General features: G+C 39.3%; 1 protein-coding gene across 2 annotated transcripts in view; it reads left to right on the top strand.

Annotated features, from left to right (window-relative positions):
* Positions 1 to 27,802, top strand: part of RASEF (RAS and EF-hand domain containing) — a 77,634-nt gene that overhangs the window by 15,095 nt on the left and 34,737 nt on the right. The window contains exons 2-4 of one of the 2 annotated variants that reach the window (XM_019032994.4): positions 16,015 to 16,161; positions 19,508 to 19,598; positions 26,045 to 26,140. In XM_019032994.4, the coding sequence (XP_018888539.2) occupies positions 16,015 to 16,161; positions 19,508 to 19,598; positions 26,045 to 26,140 (334 nt within the window). The remainder of the gene's footprint in view (positions 1 to 16,014; positions 16,162 to 19,507; positions 19,599 to 26,044; positions 26,141 to 27,802) is intronic. The other variant, XM_055350844.2, reaches the window with a different exon arrangement.

The raw sequence follows: 27,802 nt of genomic DNA, 5'->3' as shown, positions 1-27,802 counted from the left end.
TGTTTGCAGATCTGAAGGCTGTTTGCTCTTTTAGTGAACTGTGGCTTTGGGAACACAAAAGTGGACCAGTGGCAGGACAACTGATCCTTGAATAATGTGCCAAAGTCGGATTTTAATGAGATTTTTGGCTACCTTTTTTTAAAAACACACTTCAGAAAATCACCCTTCCGTTCTGCAGAAAATCAAATGAAAAAATAATTAAACTTTCCAGCGGGTTGCTGGGAAAGCAGTGGAGTGGACAGATGATGGGCAGTGGGGTCTGTCTCAGGAGGCTTCTGCTTTGTGGAAAATGTACCCCAAGCACCATGGAGTGAGACCGGGAGCCTCTCAAAGGGTCTTACTTAACTGTTGAAATGTCAAATTAGAGATGTCAGCAACATTTTATTTCAAAGGGGAAATGTGTTTAAGAAATTCATAAGAAAATCTCTACAACTAATTTTACTTGGTTTGATACTTTTGATCTATTTTTGTATCTTTTCATAAAACAGACTGGGACACTGTTATTGATTTATCTTTGTGTTTGATGGTTAGGCAGCAAGGTAGGTAGGTAGGTAAAAATCAGTGATTCTTAAAATTAAAAGTAGATTATAAAACTCGGTGACATGTCTTTTGGGACACTAAACAAATAATATCACATATATAAATAGTTTTAACATAATTCAAAGATGACATAGACAATAATTTCATGCTTAATTACATTAACTGTCATAGCAAACTAATGTAACCTTTGAAACAGGCTTTTAAAAAGGCCAGAGCACCGGGCACGGTGGCGCATGCCTGTAATCCCAGCACTTTGGGAGGCCCAGGCGGGTGGATCACCTGAGGTCAGGAGTTCAAGACCAGCCTGAATAACATGTTGAAACTCTATCTCTACTAAATACAAAAAAATTAGCCAGGCATGGTGGCGCATGCCGGTAATCCCAGACACTTGGGAGGCTGAGGTGGGAGAATCGTTTGAACCCAAGAGGCAGAGGTTGCAGTGAGCCGAGATCGTGCCATTGCACTCCAGCCTGGGTGACAAGAGTGAAACTCTGTCTCAAAAAAATGTATATAAAATAAAATAAAAAGGCCAAAGCAGGTTGTGTAGAATTCTAACAAATTTTCTTGCCAGTGTTATGTATATTTGAGCATAAGGTTTATTTAACTGTAAACAAAATGTGATGAGGAACCAAACAGTTATCTTTCCATGGTACCAATAATAATTCAGAATTAAATGCCAACTATTTAATAATCAGTGGTAGGTATTCAATATATAATCAGTGCTAATTCAGGAAATATATTTGCTATTGAATGAACAAGTAGAATGCACTTACATATTCCAGAATGTACTGATTTTGAAAGAGAAAGTGTTCTTTACTGGTATTCATGATTCTGTAGTATATTAATAAATCATTTGGAGATTTTAGAATGACAAGCAAATCCTTATCTTTTGTAGAAGCTATGGTGAGTTATCTATGTATGCAATATATTGTCTTTGTTGATCGCCATAGAATCATGTAATTTAATTGAGTTTTGGAACTCACATATATGTTATTAACAAATATAAATAATATTTTGTTAAAAATGCCCCCACATTTATTATTGAAGTATATTCAAAATATATTCAAGATTTGATACATTGGTTTAGCCATTCAGCTGATGTTGAGATTGCAGCAACCTCAGCCCACAAAAACACAAACCTGAGGTGGAGTGTATTCATCCATTTTCATGCTGCTTTGAAGAAATACCTGAGACTGGGTAATTTATAAAGAAAAAGAGGTTTAAGGGACTCACAGTTCCACATGGCTGGGAGGCGAGGGAGGAGCAAAGGCACGTCTTACATGGCTGAAGGCAAGAGAGTGTGTGTAGGGGAACTGCCCTTTATAAAACCATCAGATCTCATGAGACTTATTCACTATCACTAGAACAGCACCAAAAAACCTGTCCCCATGATTCAATTACCTTCCATCAGGTACCTCCCATGACACATGGGAATTATGGGAGCTACAGTTAAGATGAGATTTCGCTGGGGACACAGCCAAATCATATCATGGAACAAGATAAAGGGGCCTTTGCATGTCAGAAATAGTTCCAGATACCAGCAAGACAGACAGTTTCTTGAGTTGGACTTATTTTCAGCTTTCTTAGCGTCTGTTATATGGTAAATAGTGGGCGCATCCCCATTGAAAACAATGTGAAAGGAGAAAAGGGAAAAAATAGTGAAGAAGGCAGCAGCACGCTGAAGACTGGTGCATGCTGGTGCGTATAAAGTTCAGATGGAATCTGCTGTGCTTTCTAGAATCTCCTACTTTCTCACTGTGTTCAGCAGGAGAGACCCTTTTTATCTTGGCAATCATATTTCCCATAGTTAGTCCTCTCCCTAACCCTGTGCAGGCAAGGCTTAGCTGCTCACTCCTTCACACTGTTGCCTTCTTTATCCTCTCCGAGTCAGAGTTCTGAGCCTGTCGCAGATCCAGTATAAAACTCCACCTTCTCCACATCAGTTCACGTTGAGTCCTTCTTCTCCAGACCTCCTGCCTCCTTCCTTGATTCATTAATGGAGAAGCTGCTGCAGGTCAAACCTATAGGTGCCGGGTGCTACAGGGGATATGAGACTGATAGGGTAACTGGGAAGATAAAACATCCACAGAAAACTCAATACACAGAACTCAGATAAAGAGTGGCAGGGGATAGGAGGGGAGGGATTTCCCTGTGGCTGGAGTATTCAGGGCTAACTTTCAGAGGTGACTTTTGGGAAAGCCTTGACTGATTTGTAGCATTTGGCTTCTAGATAGCATATATGAAAGGCTTAGATTCTGATCAAAGACTGAGATTAAAATATACTTTGAAAAGGGAGGGAAGAATTTGTTTCTCAACTTTTGCAATCTCAAAAATTGAAAAAACAAAACAAAAAAACCAGAACAGTGATGTGAAATCAGTCAAGAAAACACGCTTCAGCTGAACTTTGTCTCCTTGTTGAAAAGTTACATATTTTGTATTGAGCCCTCTACAAAATACTTGAGGACACTGAGCACCTAAGGATGGAAAAAGAGTGAAGAAAATGAGACAGAAAACTAGAGTGGCCATAGAATTGATTCCCTAAACCAGGACTTGTTTGAGAATAAAATGAGGATAACTAATATACTTTAAATTATATAATTTTATCAAAACACTATTTTATTATCTGACAAATTGTTTTTATTATATAGTGGTCCTATATACTAGTTCTAGTCAAAAATTTTAAAAATAAAGTTATTTGTAAAATATATAAAAGGTTTACGTACATTGAAGCAAAAATTTTCTTATCACTTATGTGAATATTAAAAAGTGCACGTGCAAAATAGTACTGGAACATATTCATGTATTTTAATGTTAATTCTATATCTATTGCTAATGCCAGAATTAGTGGTACTTTTCTGAAGAATACATCTTCTTTCAATGTGGTCGTATTCTTAATTTTTTCTATAATATTTCTTGTAATCTTTAGAGTTATGCTTTCATTTTTTGACTATTAAATTTGAAATTGTTGACATCAGCAGTTGACTCTTCTGTGTAGATCATAATTTTTTAATTAAGAAAACACTCAAATGTTGAACTATAATTGTAGAGTAAATTCTAAGTGGAGGATATCGTAAATTCTTTTTTGTCTTGGTATTGACATGTAAATGTTAACATATGTGAATAATTCAGTCCACGATTGTCACAGGTTCTGTGTCTTTACCTCCTTTCAAAATACTTTCTTTAACAAATACTTTGACAAATTTATTAACATTTATAAGACAAGACTTACCAAGTTGTGTTAGTTTATGATTCTTTTAAATGTTTTCCAATACTTAGATACATCAAAATTATAGGACTTCTCAATTCCATCCTATTGTTACAGAATATAAATTTAATCAAGATAGGAAGACCCTCAAAAGATCTTTCTCATGAGTTCAGATATTCCAAATAATAATTACAGAATTTCATTTGTACATTTGAACTCTTATCATTGAATTTGTTTAATTCCTGAGTGTCTTCCTGTTTTCAGGCTTACTTTTCAATTAATTTCAGTCTGCAAAAAGCTTCAAAAATAGATGGTAGCTTTTATATGGTTCCTACTGTTGAGTGACTTGATTAAAGTTTTCCAACTGATTTTGAACAAAATGTAATGAAAGCTTAGAAGACTAGTTTACAAAAAAAAAAAAAATAGGACATTTACAATGATTTGCTAAGTAGTTCTTCAAAGGCTCAAAGATTTCCAAAATCTGAATGGTGATAAGCCACAATGAGAGAAAATGACTATTGCAAAAATGTTGAGATAATGTAATTATGTGTGTCAATATATTTGAAATTTTGACAACATTTCAGTCTACAGAATATTAAAGTGTATTTGGATTCAGTTATATGTGCCACCAATTCCAGTGTGTTTCTACTTCACAGATTTCTTAATTTGGTAAAAATATAATTTTTACTACAACGCTTTATTCTTTTATTTTTCATGGAATTTGTAATAGCGTTTGTAATAATAAGATTGTATGTTCTATCTTTGACAGAATGAACTTCCTGAACGTTGATTCCATTCAATGGATGGGGAAAAAAACAAACCAGTGCTGGAAGTGATGCAACTGTTTATTTATTTTTTTTTGAAGCATCTCATTGCACTGATATAAAACTAGCCTCATTTACCTTTTTGAAGTTCTTTCTCTGCTAGTGCAGGCAATATACACAGCTCTCATTTCACTCTTTGCATTTGTACAAGATAATCTGTAATAAAAATTTGTGCAGAATTAATTTGGAACAAGTCTCTTGACCTAAGAAAAAAGTCATGTTTCACAGGTGGTATGTAAGTAAGCCTTCTGCAGCTGCATGAGTAAAATTGTAGACTCTGAAGAATATGGTTGTCTTAAAAGACATAGTTCCTGTTGCTCTTCAGGAGATTTATATTTTCTGGTTTTCATGTGGCTAATGATACCACTGTATGTAGGGCACCATGGTATCACTTTAGGGGCACCATGGTGCACCATGGTGGAGGATAATACTGAGAAGCTTTTTTTTAAAAAAAAAACAAAAACAAAAAAACGAAGATGGTATAGTGTTCCTGTGTAACCTGTACTCACTTTTCCTTATTTATTAATATCTTGCTTTGGTGCAGTACAATTGTTACAATTAATGAACTGATTATTGATTGACTATTATTAACTAAAGTCCATATTCGGATTTCCTCAGTTTTTCCCTAAAGTCCCTTTTTTGTTGTTGTTCCAGCATCCATTTAGGACACCACGTTCCATTTTGTTGTCATGTCTCCTTATGCTCCTTTTGGCTATGACAGTTAACCATTTGGAGCAGTTATGCATTTATCTACTTTCGAGGTTGTTGCTGCCAGAAGAGTTTACTGCAAAATATAAAAGCATTGCCATCCAATAAAATAACTAGATATACACTTAAACCATATAAAAAAGGTCAACTCACTGTAGCAAGAGCATCCGAGGTACTCTCCATTGCTCTGAGGCAGGCCTATCCAACTTCTGTTTTCTGTACATATTTCATGTGCACTATGCTTGTAATTTTCCAATTTCCCACTGACTTGCCCACACGGCTGCCTGGCAGCATTTTGCACATCTTGCAGATAGGAGCACAACTGGCTGACTTTCCAGGTGGTTGGCCGAGGCAGCTGCTTCCAATCTTTCTCCACCACCATCTGAGTCCTGAAGGAGTTTTCTGTCTGCAGCTTCTCTTGTCCAAGCTTAATTTGTTTTATCAGTGAATGTGAGTGTTCTGCTTCCTGCCCCTGAAAGGAAAGTTTTAGTTACATTGTGTCTAGAAAAGGTCAGGAAGGGAGAGATGGGTTTATTCCTGATTATCTTCTGATTTAGCCACATATTATTCTATCTTTTCACTGCATGGATGTCTCACACACTAACAGGTGAAAAGTGGAGATACAACAAATTCACCCTGGATTATTTTAATGCAACTGTTAATAAGCTTAAATGTACAGTTGGTACACAGTTTAATAATAGGTAATACATGTTAATGCAACTTGTTGATTAAAATGAAAGGGAAATTCTAGTTAGATGCTTCATGTGGACAGGATACAGGACAATGAACATAAACTGGGACTGTCCTAAATCTTGGAAGGTGACAGATGTCACCTAAAGAGAAATTTTACATAAAAATCGATATTCCTTTTTTTCTTCTCAGCTCCTATCTTTTTTTTGCCAAAGCAGAAATATTTTTTCCATGAAAAATAACTATAATATACCTACTTGCGCTAACACTACTAGATTATGCCTACATTTAACTTCACTCAGGTTAAGTTGATAGAAGAGAAATACGGGGAGAGCAAATGTGCACTGCAAGGCAAGTGCTCTTAAATAAAGAGCTGCATATTCTTACATATACATGTACACACGTATAGCACATACATACTGTAATGTCAACAGAATGAACTTCTGTATGTGAAAAAGTTTAATCTGGACCTGGGGCACGATGTGAATAAAAGCCTGTTCATCTGAGTGTGGAAGGGTGAGGTCTGCATTGCCCCATGCACATTGCTATGCTCAGGGCCTTATGTTGATAGATGGTAACAGGGGTCAGCACAGCAAGGCTCATATATCCCTCTGCCTGTTAGTGTAAATAAAGTTTTATTGAAACACAGCCAAACTTATTCATTTATGCATTGTCTAGGCTGCTTTCACACTGCAGTGATAGGGCTAAATAGTTGCAGCAGAGATAGTATGTCCTGCAAAGCCAAAAGTATTTTCTACCTGGTGCTTCACAGAAAAGATATTATGTACCCAGGGACTATAACTTTTGCAGACTGACCTTGAACATGACCTAATTTAATTGTCCCTTTTCAGTTCCCAGAGTACTGCCACCCGTAAGACATTTCTGTCCATGGAGCTCCCATACTACAAGATTTTCTTCCTTTGAGCCTTTTTGAAACACCACCCAGACATGGACAGGAGACAACCATCTACTTCTTTTTAACCCAGTTGGGGAGTGGAGTTAAGAATAATAATGGATGGAAACAATGGCTGGCACTTACTGATTACCAACATTGTACCATGCACTGTACCTCACAGCTACCCTTTGCTACCCTTAGGTGGTAGGTTATATTGTTATACCCACTTTATGGTTGAAGAAGCTGAAGCTGGAGAGGTGAAGTGTTTGGCTCTGAGTCATAAAGCAGATGTGGTGGAGGAAGCATTTAAATCTACCCAGGCCATTCCACTTATCATGTGCTGTATTCATTTATGACTGCAGAAGCCCCAGTTGTTTTGAGGCTGTGCCTGCAGTAAAGCTTCAGCATGATGCTTCCTGCTGTTTCTATCTTTCTGCCTCCATTGGTGAACTCCCAGTAACTAAATATCAGTGATTGAAAATAGGAAGCAATTTGTAATCTGGATTGTTCCTAGACATTGAATGGATCTAGTTAACTCTCTCATCTTCCAGGGAATTTCCGTTTTAATACCTTTTGGGGAATGTTATAAAAATAGATACTTAGGTAAGTAATATTTCTCAAGATGACACAAACCCAGAAAGAATTTTACCTGCAGGAGATGTGTGTGGTTAAGGGGCCCTGGGTGAGGCATTTCTGGTTTAAAATGTAAATTAGAAACTCCTCTGATCAGACAACAGCAAAACTGAAGCCAGAGAAGCCTCAGCCCCTGGACCAGGTTGTCTTTCCAAGTCTGCTGGTTGCTGTGGCCAAGTTGAGGAGACCATTGTTTGTTTTCTCTAGATTGGAGAGCTGGATAGCCATTCTGTATGCAGATTGAGACCACAGCCAGTCGTAAGCAACTCTATTCGTGGGAAGAGGTCATCCTGTCTAGAAAGCAAGACTTCAACTTTAGAAAGGGAATTAATATTTTTCTGTTCTAGTAGCATAGCTGGATTTGGCCCTTAGAATTTATTTTCTAGTTAATTTGGGGTTTATTCTGGAAGCATGCATACTATGCAATAAAAATACATTTTTAGAAGAGTACTTTTTATTTAACTCATATGGGAGAAAAAGGATAAACCTTTGCACTTACTGACTAGACAAGTGTGATTCGTTGAGGGCATCGAACGAAGTAGGTTAACTGGTATTACATTAGTAAGAACATACTCCTTGTTCTTACCCAAAAAGAGAAATAATTATACTATCAGATTTTAGTTGTCTATAATTTACCTATTCTAGAGTAAAAGCTGGTGACAACTCCTGAAGTTCTACATTTCTGGATTAAATGATAATGGCCTTACATTTATTTTTATCTCTGCACATTTATTTCAAAATCCTTTGTTTAATTCCTTGCTTCAGCCAAAACTGTGAAAATGCAAACTCGATCGTGTCATCTCTTGCTTTAAATTTTGCCATGGCTTCCCATCCTTTCGGGACATCCCCGCCGACCCCCTTCAGTGCGCTTTCGGTCCTTGAGGATGTGCTCATCGGGCTCCTGCTAACTTCTCCAGCTCCAGCTCTCCTGCTTGACGCTGTGCACAGCCTGTGGCTATTGATGCCTGTAAGAGACCACCCCCTATTGCACCCCCTTTCTGCCTAGTTGACATCTATGCATGCTTCAGGGAATACCCCAAGGACTGGTCATGTTCACCTGTTCTATGCTGTCAGTGCATCTTGTACTTATTCCTCACAGAACTTTTCAGTCATGTGTGAGCTTTATGCAGGAAGGAATTTGGTTGGCTTCCTAGCATTTTCAAGATCTCTCATGGTGCCCCTTGGATTGCATGCATGTTTTCATGTCTCATGTTCAGATGCTAGGATCTTAGCATCAGTGTTCTTGTGGCATTCCTTAGTATAGAATGATGAAGACATTGGCATTTATTACTGTGTGCTTTTGTTTACAAAAACTGGGTTCTAGATGCATAAAACATACAGTTTGAGTAATTTAGCTCCCTATTTTAATGCTTAAATCAGCATGACTTGGGATCTAAAGGCCAGTTTTCCTAAGCATCCTACTGGATCACTGTGTTTCTTAATGTGGAGTGAAGTTGTCTGTACTTAACTGGTTTCCAGAGATGTTCTGAGATCAGTGGTGTCCAAGCATTCTACATACCAGCCCTACTGCATTCCAGATAGATAAACATAAATATATATGTGATCTTCTGAGTAAAATGTTAATCTTGTGAAAATGCATGTGTGACCTTTAAAAAGTTTTATACATCTTAGGTATACCTGTTTTCTCTTCAAGTACATATAATTTCCCACTCAGCTTCAATGGGAATATTTGCTATTTAAGGTTCTTATTTCCCAGGGATCATTTAAAAATTTTAAGTTGTGAAGTTTTCATCAATAATTAGCCATTGCTACTGTCGTTCATACAAATCATCATATAATTTATTGAACAAGAAGATAAATGACATCTAAAACATTGATAATTCAAGGTACATTTTTCTCTAATTGCATTTCACTTGATATCTTCAGACACAAATTAGGTATATTAGTGTTGCTTGCTCTCTCAGCACAGACGCAGAGACTTCTTTTGTCTTGACTGACTAATGCTTATGACTTGATCCTTAATCTTGCTTTACCTAGTGTTTGTCAAGTACACCTGTAAACAGATCTGCATGGTATTTGAGAGTGCAAGTGTAATTGCTTTAGATGAGGCCCTGGGTCCTTGATGAATTCAAAATGCTTTCAAGCCTTGTCACTACTTGTCACCCTTCTCAGCACTCACTTGTGCCAACTGGGTCAGGCCCAGAAGAAAACAGAGTTGTGTGTGTGGCCATTGTATCGTTTCTGCTTGTTTAACCTTTGACGTCAGAAGGTAGGACACGGGAAGAGGCCAGTAACTACTACACTCTTGTGAGGGAACAAAAGATTATCTTGGCACCAAGTAATGGTGCCAAGTTTATTGAGTTGAGAAATCCACAGGTATTTAGTTGCCCAGGCGAGGCACAGAATATAAATCTTATGTAGAGGGACCAGGTACTATCTTTTGCTATGATGAAGTATTTTTTGTTTTGTTGTGTTTTTCCTTTTCCTATCAGGTGTGAGAATTGCCAAGAGTGTTATGTTACAGTCTCTTGGCATACCCCAGAAGGTGCATCATTTCCACAGTATAGACCAAGCGAAGCACACAGGCAGATGGGGGCAGGGATGGAAGGTGGGACTGTGCCCACTGCATGTAATAGTCCTTCCCCCAGATAGCTTTAAGTAAACTAAATCGTAGAAGGTTATCTCATTTTTATCTTATTCATGCTTTCATTCTTTTAAGGAGTCCTCTTGTAACGTGGGTAATCCTTGTAGCAATAAAACATGTCCTCTTCCAAAGTAATTTTTTAAAAATCTTGTTATATTACATTTTCCTAAATGGAGGTATGTACTTAAGACCCCTGAAAACTGGCTTAGCACTTACTTTTGGTGTGAAGAGCTAGTTCTTCCCTAGAGAGCCCAACTCTGGAGCCAGGTGGATTGAGTGGGAATCCTAGCTCTGCTAAAGGGACGTACTTGCCTAAGTCTCCTCCTCAGTAAATAGGATACTAGTGCTAACATCTTCATAGAGTTGTCGTGAGAATTAAATGAATAATATATGTAAAGTCTTAAATCAGCACCTGGACTACATATATAAGGTGATCAATAAATATCTACTTTGGTATATGAATGCTTCAAGATAGCCTTTTGTTCCCTTCTAAAAAAGAGTGGGTAGTGATTGTTAAGACTTACCCTCTCATAAATGTTTTATTACATACTTAATATGTGAAGCTATCAAGTAAGGAGGTAAGGAAGTATGTTAATAAGGAAGAAGATGATAAAATACCCAAATAGGAAACCATAATGCCAACTTTCTAAGCTTAAGCTGACTGTAACAAAGAACTGGCTTTGTAACAAAGAACAAGTCTTACTGGCTTCATGCAATGCAAACATTTTTTTCTTACGTATCTGACAGATCAAGGTGGTCAGGTAGCTCTCCTGAGCAGTTTTCCACCATGTGGTGATTCAGGGATCCAAGCACATTCTATCACGAGGCTTAGCCATATTGGAGTTTTTCACTTCGGTGATGAGGATGAGGGAGAAAGTGGGAGAGAGTGAAAAGAGGGAGAAAGGTGGAAAAGGGAGAAAGAAGGAGAAGGTGGAAAGGAGAGAGAGAGAAATTGAGAAAGTGAGAAAGAAAGAAAAAAAGAAAGAAAATGTGCTGAAGATTTTGTAAGCGATTTTAGAGGTTAAGCCTAGAGGTGGCAAACACATACCATTTCTGTACCCACTCCGTTTTCTAGAACTAGTCACATGACTCCAACCTACCAGCCAAGGGTTCTGGGGAATCAGATCTCCCTGTGTGCCCTGTAATGCAAAGCAAGATAGTTGAGTTTCCGTGGTGGAGTCCTGGCACAACAGTTAACCATGTGACATATTTTCTGTTAGTGGCAGACATTTCCTGTAATTATTCTATTTGTATGCTTCACTGTAAACTATTTTTGGAATTCTCTGTAATGAATTCCAGAACCAACACATGACCCAAGAATTTACAAATCATTATGTTTCTTTCTCATTTTAGAAATTTGCAGAAAGTGAGGGAATCTACTGAGATGTGTACTTCTGAACATTTTGATGTTGTACGGATAGCCAGCAAACTAGGACTCTAGGTGACAGTATCTTTTTTTTTTTTTTGTGACGGAGTCTCACTCTGTCACCCAGGCTGGAGTGCAGTAACATGATCTTGGCTCACTGCAATCTCCGCCTCCTGGGTTCAAGCAATTCTCCTGTCTCAGCCTCCCGAGTAGCTGGGATTACAGGCGCCCACCACCACGCCTGGCTAATTTCTGTATTTTTAGTAGAGATAGGGTTTCACTGTATTGGTCAGGCTGGTCTTGAACTCCTGACCTCAGGTGATCTACCCACCAAAGTGCTGGGATTACAGGCGTGAGCCACCACATCCCCCGCCTCGGTGACAGTATCTTAATGACCCCCTGACAGGCAGGATTGTGTTAAAGAGCAGGTTTTTATGCTTTTTACCTTCCTGGTAGTCAGTAAATGACAAAGGCAAAGAAGTTAATGATCCATTGAAATTACGTCAGACAATCTAAGAGTAGAGATTTTTCTTTCACTGCCCCGTAATAAATACGGCTTACTATTGCAACCAGAATTTGTACTCAGCTCTGATGGGAAAGATAATGGCAGTTTTCTGTGTCTTATACCACCAAATAAAGAGACTTACTACTGCAGGTTTATTAATAATATTTTCCTTGAGCAATTCTTTTGAATCATGATTGGCCTCTGTACAGATCAAGCAGTTTGCCTCTGTACAGATCAAGCAGTTTGTTTATAAGAACAAGCCTGGGGCCAGGCGCGTTGGCACACGCCTGTAATCCCAGCACTTTGGGAGGGCGAGGTGGGTGGATCACCTGAGGTCAGGAGTTTTAGACCAGTATGGTCTCAGAGACATGGTGAAACCCCGTCCCTACTAAAAATACAAAAAAAAAAAAAAAAAAAAAAATTAGTTTGGTGTGGTGGTGGGCGCCTGTAATCTCAGCTACTCGGGAGGCTGAGGTAGGAGAATCGCTTGAACCTGGGAGGTGGAGGTTGCAGTGAGCCAAGATCGCGCCACTGCACTCCAGCCTGGGTGACAGAGAGAGACTCAGTTTCAAAAAAAAAGGCAAGTCTGGGAGAGTTTACAGCCACATGGACACACCTTGGGGCCAGGCTTAACTAAGCTTCAGAGTTAATGTGTCCCTTAGGTTTTTCAGCGTTTCCTAGGTCTGTGGATTGATTTTGAATCCCATTTCTTCTGCCAGAGTTTAGCTATTTAACACATAGGGAAGCAATATGATTTTATGGTTGATCAGGTGGCCCGCAGCGTGAGACTGAGTTTGAATCCTTATTCTGCCACTTAACCACCACGTTACCATGGGCCCTATACGGTATTTGTTTGCTAGGGCTGCCTAGGTATTTGTGGTAACAAGCATCACAAACCGGGTGGCTTAAACAACACAAGTTTATTTTCTCACAGTTCTAGAGGCTAGAAGTCTGAGATGACTGTATCAGCAGGGTTGGTTTCTTCTGGGGCCTGTCTCCTTGACTTGCAGATGGCTGTCTTTTCCTGTGTCTTTACATGATCTTCTCTGTGTGTATGTCTGTGTTCATATCTCTTTTTATAAGGTGACCAGTAAGATTGGATTAGGAGCTACTCTAATGACCGCATTTTAACTTATTTACCTCTTTAAAGACCCATTTCCAAATATAGTCACATTCTGAAGTACTGGGATAATAAAGGTACTTCATGATGTTGTGGTGAGCATTTGAAGAGAGGATGCATATACATTTCCTCACACATTACCAGGAATATGGTGACTACTCGCTACATATAACTATTTTTATTACAATTATAAATTGTATTCTATCTGACTGTCTTCTTTTCCAATTGTGAGATGGCTGTCTGCATGGCTTTTCAATTACTGAGGCCTGGGATTATTGTCATCTTTCTTGCGCCCTCATAGCATCTTAAAATGCTGCCTTCAACAGAGTAATAGGGCAAAAGCCCGAGGAATGTTGATCAAGTGGGTGGGTATGAATTTTGTGCTCAGGATTTCTGAGTAGTCTTCTGTGGCTGTTGCTTTGGTGTCACACCATAGGTGGCTGTGAAATGCTCTCAGACTTCTTGGTTCCTGGAGTGGGCTGCCCAAAAACTAGACAAGCACCTGGAGAAGAGTAATCTCTCCATGTCAGGGGCAGGAGACAGAAGTTGTTGTGCATTGTCAGGGGAGAAACTGTAAAATCACAGAACCAGATCACCAAACGTAAGAATTATCCAAACGTTGGAGATGATTTTTAAATCAGGCAGTGTGTCAAAGTGATTGGCTTTCCTGCAATTATTAGCTATCCCCAACATTTCTGGACTTAATGAGAATTGATAGAATTATTTGATGCTGGTATTATGGTAAGTTATCATCTCATGCCCAGAGAATTGACTGTTCTCAAAATTTTTGGTATTTCTTGTTTCAACTGGTATAAATGTTCTTTGCTTTAAAAAGTGTTGCTACTGTCACAACCCGGTCACAGCCTTTGTTAAATACTAGCAAGCAGGGATCCACTAGGATCAGAAGAAGAAGGCCAGATTGCAGTCTGTGATATAAGCTGTCCAAGGAGGCCAATATGCAGCCCATCAATCCGGAGAAGCATGGATACGCTGGGGAATAGTGTGCTTATTAAGTCTACACCTGGCTATAGCATCCATCCATAGCAGATGAGTTACACAGGCTTCATTAACTAGACACAAAGGGTATATTATTCATACATCATGCTAGATTCCTGTCAGTGAATCAGCTCTTAAACTGTGAGTCACGGACACCACCAGCCTCACCAACTAGCTCCTTTATCCTCTTTCAGATCAGCTACTGAATCTGGTTAATTATTCTTTTGAAATACCTCTGAAAATGTTTGTCTTTTAGTAAAAGATTTTAAATAATAACTATGAGGACTGTCACAAATAAATAGTGTGATACAATAAGAAATATGTAGTTGGTCTTTGTCCCATCTTACTGGAATACAGCTCCTAAAACCTTTGGAATCTCCAGAGTGATGAGTGTCATTTGTATGGTAGTGAGAAGGCTGGTAGCTGGGGACCCCTAGACCTTCAGGATGGGGGCTGGACATGATTAAGATTAAGAAAGACTGATGTGATTAGAAGGTTGGAACTTTCAGCCCCATCCCTGACCTCTGGGGAGGAGAGAGAAGCTGAAGATTGAGGTAATCACCATTGGCCAGTGATGTAATCTCTCATGTCTGTGCAGTGCAATCACCATAAAACCCCCAAAACAATAGTGTTTGGAGAACTGCTGGGTTGATGAACATACCGAGGAGCTGGGAGGGTGTTGTTGTGTGCACCCACACTCTGCTTCCATACCTTGCCCAAAGCATCTCTTCCATTTGGCCATCCTGAGTTATATTCTTTATGATAAACTGGTAAACCTAAGTCAAGTGTTTTCCTGAGTTCTGTGAGCCATTTAAGCAAAGTATGGAACTGAAGAGGGGGTCACGGGAACCCCTGATTTATAGGTGATTGGTCAGAAGTGTACGTGGCAACCTGGAACTTGTGACTGTCATCTAAGTGGGGAGCAGTCTTGTGGGACTGATCTCTTAACCTGTGGGGTCTGTGCTGACTCTGGGTAGTGTCAGAATGAAATTGGATTGTTGGACACTCAGTTGGTATCTGAAATGTTGGAGAATTGGTTGGTATGAGGAAAAAATCCACACATTTGGTGTCAGGAGAATTGTGACTGACATCAATGCAAATATATGTAAAACTGTGAATTTATATGAAGTTATTTTTAGCTGACCGTAACATAATAGGTATATTCATTGCTATGGTTTGGCTGTGTCCCCCTCAGATCTCATCTTGAATGGTTATCCCCATAATCCCCATGTGTCTAGGGAGATAGCTGTTGGGAGGTGCTTGGATCATGTGGGCGGTTTCCCCCGTACTGTTGTCGTGATAGTGAAAGAGTTCTCAGGAGATCTGATGGTTTAAGGAGGAGCTCTTCCTCCTTCACTCCTCACTCTTCTCTCTCCTGTCACCATGTGAAGAAGATCCTCGCTTCCCCTTCTGCCATGTTTGTAAGTTTCCTGAGGCCTCCCAGTCACGTGGAACTGTGAGTCAGTTAAAAGCTCTTTTATGTATAAATTACCCAGTCTTGGGTATTTCTTTATAGCAGTGTGAAAATGGACTAATACACTCACTGTTATGACGATAAAGGCTGAAACATGTCTTATCAGGGGTGGGTGAAACATGGAATTAAGTAACTGATTTAATGTTACCTAATTTTTCTGTAAATTTATATATCTATTAAAATTAAAAAATACACAGCAGGAACAACAACAAAATCCTTCCTTATTAGTCCCTTGCTGTGCATTTTCACTGTCCTCGCAGGCCCCATCTCCTATTGTGGGGAAAAATCCAACCATATCTCCTGACTGCTGTCTTCCCTTCCTTCCATTCATTCTGTGATTGCTGGTTTTTCTTTCCTTAGTTCTTTATTTATGTTTCTCTTTCTTAAAAGTCCCCTGCAGAGTTGCCTTTACAATTTTATAATTGGTTTAATTTTTATTTATTTATTTGGCAGAGAAGAGCAAGTTAGTACCTTGTACCAAAACATCAACCTTGTGGAGCCAAGATTAATTCAGCCATATGAACATGTTATAAAGAACTTCATCCGTGAGATCAGACTTCAAAGCACAGAAATGGAAAATTTGGCCATTGCGGTGAAGAGGTATTGAAGTCCTTCCTTTATAAGTGGCCTGTGGGTGCTTTAACTTGCTCTCTGACCTGGGTGGCAAATGGACTGAACTGCATTGTCACACTATGATATAGGTGGACTTCCTGAGCCTCAGGAGTCTAGAGCTTTCAAAATTAAGCCAGCAATGGAGAAGTAGGTCAGCTACCAATCAATCAGTAGGTCATCATGATCCTATTATACAAACTCTTCAGGATCAATGATGACTTGATACAGAACAATTAAGAGATTTATCTTACATCCAGCTGCTTGAAACACACAGGAAACTTTTATCTAGAGAAGTAGATGGAACACTATTTGAAGCCTGGCCTTGTTACCTACATTTATGAGACTTTGTGAGCAGGTTACTTAATTTCCCTGAGTCTCAGTTCCTGCAACTGCAAAATGAGGATGAATGTCTTCACGTCCTCCGGGTGTTAAGACTTAGTGGATGATGTCATGGGTGAGCCGCACACACTGCCCACCACGTGGTGGGTGCTCAGCAGTGCTGCTTTGACTCTCTCTACTCTCTAGCCCTCCTCACTTGGCCCTCCCCCTTTGAACTGAAAGCCAAAGAACTATTAAACTCTTACTCTAATACAGTTCATATAAGCCATAGCTAGCTTACGTAGGGTATCTTATTGGTGTTAACAGCTATGTCATGCAAAAAAACAATTTATATGTGTTGCAGTCCAAACGTCGGCCTCTTTGCCCCCTGGAAAAACTGCATTCCTTTAGCATGTATTGGGAAAGAGAGGGCATTGTGCTTGTCACAGTTCTTGTGTGTTGTGCCCCACGGATGCTCCTTGCTGTCATGTGCTCCACCAGGAGCTCCCAAGATGCTGTGCACCCTGCTGGTTTCTGCCTGGAGCGTATAGATGCAGCCCTTTTAATAGGAGGCTGCCCTGTCTGCATAGGGGCAGGTGACTTGTCTTCAATTCTGCTGTCTCTTTATCCGTCCCATCCACATGATGCTGAAACTATCTAGTTGAACCTTTGGTTCATTATAATGTAGAAAAGAAAATATTTTAAATTCTTGGTATGAAGTAGGACCTTTCTTATAGTCCTGGAGTCAAGCCAAGGTTGATCTATTCACAAGGGATTTCTTATGAACATTTTTAGTACTTGACTGACCATTTTTCTCTCAAATTAGCCTTCTAGGGGCCTTCTAGAGGATAAAGGGTGGTCCTCAGAACTCCAAAGTCTGTAGAGCATTCTGGAGTGTGGATCAGAGTCCCGGAGTTGGTCTCCTTTGAGATGTGACAGGCAGACACACACATTGATTCTTCAGAGCATCCAATAAGTATTAAAACAGACAAACTCATAGGTACACACATAGGTACACATATACAGACCCACACAGAGATAAGTGGGTACACACGCATACACATGCCCCCCATCTAAAGATAATACCATGTAAACCTACGAGGGAAAAAAACAGACTGGCATGCTTGATCTTCTCATTACCAGCTAGGCTGCTTTTTCATGGTGGAGTGAGTACATCATATTAATTTGAGCTGTGTTGGTGTCCCCATCCACTCTCTTCTGTGCTGCTGGAGGGATCCAGAGCCAGCCTCTATGCTGAGCTGAAGTCTCCTAAAGCCTCCTTTCTTAGCTACCAAAGACCTCAGGAAGTGTTTAAATGGCTACTTTTAAACCATTCCTTGCATGCTTAGCCATCCAGCCTCACTGCTATTTTTAATTGGGGGAGGGTTTTGGCCATTTTGCTCTGCACTGCACCTGAAGAAGGGGTTCCCAGTGTCCTGGTGGGAGCCCTGGACTAGGTCACAGTGGGCAGACATTTCACCAGAAATTAGAAATTGCTGGGGCAAGCACTCTGTGATTATGCATCACCCTGATTTGCAAAAGGAGAAAAATGTTGCTCAGAAGTGAAAAGGGCAGAGAGAGTCCATTATGGAGCAGTCCCAGATGCTTGGGATTGGATAGCTAGAAGAAGTAGGTGGGAAATGATCATAACAGAGGGAGAAAGAATATGTGCCTTAGCCATTTACAGTCCCAGAGTTGACCAAAAAACCACCAGACATTGATATGGAGATACACAATTTCTAGACTTCAAATAGCAGGTATTTATAAGCAGAAATGAACTGACTTCCCAAGCTTGGTTAACATAACCTTGGACAGGCTATAAGATGAGGAAGAAGTAAATAGGAACAGAAGATAATAATGTTACTGAAAATTTTGCTTTGGGGTCTTTTTCCTCCCATAATACTTCCTTGGAGTTTTATGTGGAAGTTGAACCAATGCATGAATAAATTGTGTTGTGAGGGAGTAAATAAGTCAAAAGCAGGTAAGTTGCTATAGCAGAGACCCATCAAACTAGAAGACAGAAAATCTTATATTTAAGCCCTGTCATTTATTAATAGCATGTCATTTGTCTGAATGAATCACCTCTAAAGCTCATGGTTTAGTTGCAAATCAATGTGCTCTGTCTCCATAGAGATGTGATTTATAATTGCACTCCTAACAGAAACAGAATTTTTCTAAAAGGTAACCTTATCTACAGTCTAGAACTTTAGGGGACAAATAAGAAATAATGATTGAGATCTTTTTTTCCCTTCTCACTTTAACATATAACATTGTGAGTTTTGTATAGTGAAATTTCAAAATTATATCTAACCATCACTTTGCCACGGAGTTCTTTTTTTAATCCAGGATTGTAACTCAGTCATGAGAGCAAAAAAAAATTCAGAATTTATTGAGAGCCTCCCAGCACTTTGATATCTTTACTGTTTGCCACAATCTAGTTTAATATCATTTTATCGAATTTATTCATTTATTTAATATAGTCAGGTACCAAATCACAATGTTTTGGTCAATAAAGGATTACCTAAATGACAGTGGTCCCATAAGAATATAATCCTATACTTTTACTGTATCTATTCTGTGTTTAGATACACAAATACCATTGTGTTACAGTTACTTCCAGTATTCAGTACAGTCCCATGCTGTTCAGGTTTCCAGCCTAGGAGCAATACGCTATTCCATATAGCCTAGGTGTGAAGTAGGCTTTACCAGCTGGGTTGGTGTAAATACTCTTTATGACGCTTACACAATGACAAAAATCTCCTAAAGACACATTTCTCAGAATGTATACTAGTTGTTAAGGAATGCATAACTGTATCTAGTTTTAAAATCATTTTACACCAAAATGGTCGAATTGCCAATCTCATTTTATTATGTAGAAGGAATGGGGAATCATTTTGAATGGGGTGTTTCTCTTCATCTGTAATATATAGGGCTTAACATAGATGAATCTGAAGTTTCTCTTCATGTTTCATGTTCAAGAGTATAATGAAAAGGTGTGCACCCTTTTGAATTTCAGAGCCCAGGACAAGGCAGCTATGCAGTTGAGTGAGTTGGAAGAGGAAATGGATCAGAGGATTCAGGCTGCAGAACATAAGACACGGAAAGACGTGAGTTTCTGGGTTGGCCATTCATTCAGCAGATCTTTATGAGGTGCTTTCTATGGAGAGGGCCCAGGCACTCTTCTGGGTGTCATGCAGGGGTACAGCAAGTCCAGGTTTCCGCAGAGTCTCCCAGCAAAGGAATTTTTACTGGTGGTGGTTTTTGGGGATGGGGTAAGAAGAAGTAGAAATAATAATCAAATAAGCAAAGCAAATAAGTTCAGATAGTGACAAGTGCAGTAAAGAAATAACGTGCGATAGTGACTGGGGGAGGAGGCTGCTTAGGTTGCGGGTAAGAGGCCTCTTTGAAGGGGTAACATCAGAGATGAGGCCTTGGGAGAAGGCAGAGGCAGCCTTCATAGAGAAGGTGGCTTGACTTTCCATACCTGTGTCTGCCCACACCTGCTGCCCACTTTAAATCTAGATTAGAGTGAAATTAAAATTCTGTCTTCAAACTTTGGCGTTTTATAATGGAATACAGTCATCACTTGGTACCCAAGGGGATTGGTTCCAGGACTCCCCTGCAACCCCGCATACCAAAATCTGCATGCTCAAGTTTTTATACAAATGGTGTATATTTACATACAACCTATGCATATCCTCTAGTATACTTTTAATCATCTCTGGATTACTTATAATACCTAATATTTAACACTATGTAAATGCTTTGTAAAGAGCTGTTACACTGTATTTTTATCTGCATCACTTTTACTGCTTAAAATATTTTCGGTCTTTAGTGGTTGAATTCGCAGATGCAGAACTTGTGCATATGAAGGGCTGATTGTATGCCTTTATTCAGCATTATAGGAACCATTTAAAGTTGAAAGTGATATGTTACCTTCAGTGATTTCCATTGAAGAAATAATTTTTTTATAAAATATTTTTGGGTGATTAATGTTTATTGAAAACAGAAAATAGACAATGCTAGGTTAAAACTTCCACCTTTGTTTATTAATTTGCCCTGTTAACACTGAGTGGCAGCAAAATAATGTACAAGTGGCCTGAACGTTGGCATCTGGGAGACCTTAGTTTGCATCCTGGCCCAGATCGTATCTAGGTGGCATTGGGAAAATAACCCAACCTCTGAGCCTTTGTTATTCCATCTCTAAAATGGGATAATGCAACCTACCTGCCTTCACAGGGGTTAAACATGATGATCTATATAAAGTGCCTAGCACGGTGCCTGCAGTGTAGTGGCTGCACCCTGGTTGTTACTGTCCTGCTTTTTCCTGTGGCTCTGTGTATTCTTGATTCCTTTGAGGTTCTTCACCTTAAATGGCTTTACCACATATATGCCCTGGGGTGTCTTTGTTGTCCTGTCTTCTTATAAAAAGTTTAATAAGAAGCTGGACATCATTTTCAACCACATAAATGGTTCAAGTTTTATGGTCCAGCTTCAGAGCAATGGATAACCCCTTCTTCAGCTAGCACTTTCCTTTTGGTAAAAAGGAAAGAGTGAAATCATTTTTCTGCCTTTTTTTCTCCCCATCTGCTGTGTTTAATCTGTGCACAAATTCATTCATCAAACACTTATCAAGCACATGTGTTATTCTGTCATCATATCTCATTGCTTCTTCCAGATAAATGCCTCCCAAATTTGTTGCTGGTAATGGGGATATTACCATGGCCCCCACCTTTTAGAACTTCACGTTTTGTTAATTACAGCATCTTCTTTAGTTTCCTTGGCTTCAGTCCGGTGGTGGCAAACCCATGCATCCACAGCATCATTTCTCTATTCCATAGCAATGACACATGTGGCCTGTCAGTCACCACATACATGTGGTCTCCACACCTCAGCACGCCAGTCCAGGACGTCACTGCCAGCTGAGCAGCTTTGGCACTGCGAGGAAACTTGTTTGCCTGTCCATCCTAGTGTCCGCCTCACACCTTTCTAAACACAGCTTCTCTGGAATAATGTGCCCAGGCCAGTCTAACATTTTTCCCTCATTTCCTTCCATTCCACACGGCTCCCCTCAGCTCCCCAGGGTTCTTCGCCCCCAGCCCTGGCCCAGTGGCCTCACTGTGCCTGACCCTGCTTTGGCTCCAGCTGTTTTCTTTGTCTTGATGATTATCTCCTCACTCCTTTCCTCCTTCCCAAATTCTGCAAAGCTCAGAGGAACCCTCACTTTCTTCTTGATGCCCTGCCCTGCTCCTGTAGCCACATTCACCTCTTCCTGTCCTTGACTCCTATGGCATATATAGCATATATTGCATTACTTCAGTTAGTTTTTTTTTTAACTGTAACAGCTTTATGAAGGTATAATTGGCATGCAATAAACTGCATATAAAGTACAGTATATGTGAAGTTTGGACATATGTATGCACCATGAAACCGTTCCCACAGGCAAGATCGTGGGCATAACTATCCACCCTCGAAGTTTCTTCATGCCCCTTGAAGGCATAACAAGCCTTCCTTCCTCCTTTCTTTGCCCCTTTTTGCCAGATAATCATTGTTCTATTTTCTGTCGCTGTAGATTAGTTTGAAGTTTTCAGAACTGTATAGAAGTGGAATCATGCAGTATATACTATTTCTTGTCTGGCGTTTTCCACTCAACGTAATTGTTTTGAGACTTATCCGTGTAATTAATAGTTTGTTCTTTTTCATTGCCAAGTAGTATTCTATTACGTAGGGGTACCACAGTGTTTAGCCATTCATCTGTAGAAGGACATTTGAGTTATTTCCAGTTTTTGGCTATTGCAAATTAAGGTGCTATGGATATGCATGTACAAGTCTTTATAGAGGCATATACTTTTATTCCTCTTGAGTAAATTCCTGGAGTGGAATGGGTTGATCATCTGTGTAGATGAATGTGTATTTTTGTAAGATACTACAAACCTGATTTCCAGAGTGGTTGTACAGTTGTATGATTCAATCAGCAGTGTATGAGAGTCCCATTCTTTCAGCATTCTAATCGGTGTGTAGAGGAATCTCACTGTGGTTTTAACTTGCATCTCTCTAATGACTAGTTGTGTGGAGGATCTTTTCATGGGTTTATCTGCCATATGTATATATATATATATTTTGCTGAAGTGTCTTATTAAAAATCTTTGGCTCATTACAAATACAGTTTTTTAAAAAAAATTACTATGTTTTGAGAGTTCTTTTATATTCTGAATGCAAGTCTTTTATCAGATACCTGATCTATAAATATTTTCACCCACACCGTGACCTGTCTTTTCATTCTCGTAACAGTAAGAGTATAAATTTTTAATTTTTTATGGACCATACTTTTTTTCATGGACCATACTTTTCAGGTGATCTTTAAAAATCTTTAACTCAAGATTTTCCCCTGTGTTTTCTTCTATAAGCTTTATTGTTTTAGGTTACATTTAGGATCCATTTTGTATTTGGTGCCAAGATATGGATCAATGTTCATATTTTGTTTTTTTGCATGTAGATATCCAATTGTTCCCACACCTTTATTAAACAAGACTAACCATTTTCCACTGAATTGCCTCTGCACTTTATCCAAAATCAGTTTATTCTATTTGTGTAGGTTTATTTCTGGGCTCTCTGTTCTGTTCCATTGATTGATTTGTCTATTGTTATGCTAATATTACATTGTCTTGATACCTATTGGTTTATAAGTCTTGATACCTATTGGTTTATAGTATGTCTTCATACCTATTGGTTTATAATAAGTCTTGAAATCAACTAGTATTAGTTCTTCTTCAACTTTGTGCTTTTTTAAAAGTTGTTTTGCCTATTTTAATTGCTTTAGTTTTCAAAGAATCAGCCTTTCAAATTCTTTAAAAAAAAAAAAAGCAAACAAAAACTAAAAGTCTGCAGGGAGTTTGACTGAACTTCATTGCATCTATAGATCAATTTGGAGAGAATTGACATCTTAACAGTATTGAAAATATGATTTCTCTATGTCTTCTTTCAGCAATGTTTTGTGTTATTCACTGTACAGATCTTGTACATCTTAGATATACTCAGTATGTCATAGTTTGATGATACTGTAAATAGTATTTCTAAAAATTTCAATTTCCGATTGTTCATTGTGAATGTATAGAAATACATTTGATTTTTGAGATTGGTCTCGTGTTCTGTAGCATTGCTTACATTGTTTATATGAGTGCCTTTTTGTTGGTAGATTTTGTCAGATTTTCTAGGATGATTATGAAATATATTAATAAAAACATTTTATTTTTCTTTCCAATTTGAATGAAGCTTTTTATTTTTCTTGCCTTATTGCACTGGTAAGAAGAATAAAGGAGATGAAAACATTGAATGTGATGTTAGTAGTGTAGTGTTCACAGATGCCTTTATAAATGCAGTAGAGTCCCTTCTGTTCCTAGTTTGCTGAGTATTATTGTTGTTGCTGTTGTTTTAGTCAGGAATGGATGTTGGATTTTCTCAAATATTTTTTCTGTCTCATGATCATGTTTTTTTCTTTTTTAGAATGTTAATGTGGTAAATTACATTGATTGATTTTTGAATATTAAAACAAACTTGCACTTGAGATAGGCCCTAATTAGTTATGATGTATTATCCTTTCTATAGATTGTTGAATTCAGTTTGCTAAATTTTACTTAATATTTTTGCATTCATATGTGGAAGAGATATTGGTTTGTACTTTTAATTCTGTTGTCTTATTTTGGCGTCAGGCAAATTCTGGTCTCATAGAATGAGTTGGGACGTGTTCCCTCCATTCCAGTTTACTGGAAGTTTGTGAAGAGTTGATCTGAACCACTACCATTTCTCACCTGCGTTACTGTAACAATCTCTTATCTGATCTCTCAGCATCTACCTGTCGCAGGTTGGGAATGAAATAGGCTAGTGATCGTTTCCTTTATTGAACTCTGGATAAAGTGCTTCTTTTTTTTTTTTTTGAGACAGAGTCTCGCTCTGTCGCCCAGGCTGGAGTGCTGTGGCGCGATCTTGGCTCACTGCAAGCTCCGCCTCCCGGGTTCATGCCATTCTCCTGCCTCAGCCTCCCGAGTAGCTGGGACAACAGGCGCCCACCACCACGCCCAGCTAATTTCTTTTTTTTTTTTTTTTTTTTTTAAGTAGAGATGGGGTTTCACTGTGTTAGCCAGGACGGTCTCAATCTCCTGACCTCGTGGTCCACCCGCCTCGCCTCCCAGAGTGTTGAGATTACAGTCATGAGCCACCATGCCTGGCCTGGATAAAGTATTTCTAAACCCTAAAATGTTTATGTTTGGTTTTGTGGCTGTGGATCTAATGAAGGGACTTGCAGTCAAGTCCATTTTGAGGCCAGGAAGGCTGCCTCATTAGCACCTCATTGTGAGGCCTTTGTGTCTTCATCCACATGTGAGGCAGGCAGTACTTGTTGCCTCACCTGTAAAGCTGGATGAAGTCAAGATAGCCCCTTTTAAAAACGTTACCTTAAGGGAAGATGTTGCTTTTCTGCCAAGCATTTCACATGGATTATTTAATTTACATGGATTATTTAATTTATATGGATTATTTAGTTTAATCCTCACAATAGTTAAAAAGAAAATGGAGACATGGATAAGTTTAGCAACTTGCCCAGCTCCACAGCCAATGAGTGGGCAGTAAGACGCCGCTACCTCTGGCAGGTATTCAGATGTGGGAGCATGCTGCAGAGAGGCCCTACCTTACTCTCTAGCAGACTGACTCCCTGTCACATCTCCCTGTTTTTTCTTTTTTTTGTATTATTTCCTGAAATTGCCTTTTTCTGTCTCCTCTGCTAGAATGCCTGAGAACATCAGTTTTATTGTCCCCCTCTCTGTCCCCATGTCCCCAGTCCCTTAGAACCATTGGTAGGTGATCAGCGAATATTTGTACACTGAATTTTACTGGCTATCAACATAAAACTATTCGAATACTGAAGGTAAAATATAAAATTGTATCATTTATTAAAAGAAAAGTAAATTTAGAGATGTTTCAGCCAGTGGGAGCTTCTGAATGGCAATCCCCTGACCTCCTGGGGTGCCTTATTGCCATTCTCTGCTCCAGAAGAACTTGAAGGGACACCCCCGAGAAGTACCAGGCCACAGGGAAGCACTTTGCATAGAAATTTGCAGTGATGTGATTGGGATTTAGATAAGACATCATCTCTAGGGAAAAGGGTGCACCCAGGATGCCTTCTTGAGTCCTGATGACATGATAGGATTCCGGTCACTGTGCCATGTCTTTTAACTAATTAGAGCAATAATTACTTAATTGATTGATGTGCTGTGGTCTCTATCACAATGTGAGTAATAGTCTTAGAGGTGTCACTCCTGGGTGAGGTGTGTATGTAGGTTGTGGGATCCTGCTCTTCTTTCAGTTTTGTAGGTTTCAGTTCCAAAATTGTGGTACATCTGAAGTCAATTGGTTTCCTTCTGATATCCTTTCTCACCTTCCCTGTGTAGGAGAGCTGAAGTCAGCCTTAATTTGATACAAAATGTTTCTCACCTGTGGGGTTTTGAAGGTTAAGAGGGTGAGCTTATTTAAATGAACAACATATTTTTTTTTCTTTTAGGAAAAACGCAAAGCTGAGGAAGCCCTCAGTGACCTCAGACGTCAGTATGAAACTGAAGTAGGAGATCTGCAGGTGACCATTAAAAAGCTAAGAAAGGTAGGCATGTGGCAGCTGGACTTGTAGGAACAGCCTCAGCATCTCAGGGTATCTAAGCCATTAACAACTAAAAACATTCGGAATCCTATCGAAGTGGCAGATAGATCAGATTTCAGATTTGTTTTGAGACTGAGTCTTGCTCTGTCATCCAGGCTGGAGTGCAGTGGCAAGATCTTGGCTCACTGCAACCTCCGCCTCCTGGATTCAAATGATTCTCCTGTCTCAGCCTCCTGAGTAGCTGGGATTATAGGCATGCACCACCATGCCCAGGTAATTTTTGTGTTTTTTGTAGAGGCGGGTTTCACCATGTCGGCCAGGCTGGTCTCAAACTCCTGACCTCAGGTGATCCACCCACTTTAGCCTCCCAGAGTGCTGGGATTACAGGCGTGAGCCACTGTGCCCAGCCTGAAAGACCTTTTAAGGGCCCCTGACTTCCTCTTCTGTTTCCAGGGGCCACCTGTCTTTTGCATAGATTTAATAATTATTTTCTGATCCCTTCAACCATTGTCCATAAAACTTCAGTTTGCTTTCCTTGGTCTTCACCAGCTTAGTACTCTCAAGTCCCTTGTGTCTGGTAGACTGCATGCTTCATGACTGTTTTTCTTGGTCATGTCAAATATCCCTGTGTCCCTACCCCTAGCTTATTGCAAAGTGCATGGTAAGTATTCAGGGAATATTTATTAAATGAAATGAATATTGTTCTTCTAAGTAGAAAATTTCAGATCTAGGGTACCCTGATCACCAAGAGTCACTAGTTTTTGAAGAAGAGCAGAACTTGTTGAAGTGTGAGCAAAGATGTGATAAGTTTGTTTGTTTAATGTGGTTGGTTTTTGGCTTTTCCTCTATTTGGTTTCTAATGAGCAGGTTCTGTTTTACTCAGTAATACTCTGGCAGTTGTTTAACAGGTGGCTCTATAGTGGGTGGAGGGGAGGGGAGGGATGTGTATCATTTGTTTATTTCCATGGTATAAATACTCCTGTCATTACTGATTTCATGCTACCAAGTTGATATTACTGAATTTAAGGTTGAGAAGAGATGCTTAAAGCAGACTCTCACCTGCTGGTACAGGCTGGCTCCAGCACTGTACTAAACACACTTCTTGGATCTGTTTTTGTTTTTCCCATAACTAATGGGGAAGTGTTAGCTAAAATGAAAATGGGTAATTAAAAAAGGATCATCCTTGCTGGGCATGGTGGCTCATGTCTGTAATCCTAATACTTTGGAAAGCTGAGGCAGGAGGATTGCTTGTGCTCAGGTGGTCAAGACCAGCCTGGGTGACATAGTTGAGATCCCACCACTGCAAAAATAAATAAATAAATAAATTTTAAAAATTAACTGCATGTGGTAGCACATGCCTGTAGTCCCAGTGACTCAGGAGGATGGCGTGGAAGGATCACTTGAAGCTGGGAGAGGAAGGCTGCAGTGAGTCATGATTATGTCACTATCTTAATAAAAAATAAAAAATCATCTCTGAAAGTGGTGATGAGATTAAGTGGCAATTAGCTATATTTTGTATTTTATACACTATTGCAATTTAAACCTCTGGGATGATTAAGAATTCTCCCCAGTAGCCTCCTTAGAAAATGAATATCAATTTGAACCTTATATCTAATTTTCAAAAGTTATTAGGCCATGCATACTATGCTTACATTACAGAATTGA

Source organism: Gorilla gorilla, chromosome 13 (genome assembly GCF_029281585.2).
Source record: "Gorilla gorilla gorilla isolate KB3781 chromosome 13, NHGRI_mGorGor1-v2.1_pri, whole genome shotgun sequence".
NCBI classification, from domain to species: domain Eukaryota; kingdom Metazoa; phylum Chordata; class Mammalia; order Primates; family Hominidae; genus Gorilla; species Gorilla gorilla.
Note: the sequence above shows the minus strand (reverse complement) of the source record. Positions and strands in the feature narration are given on the sequence as shown.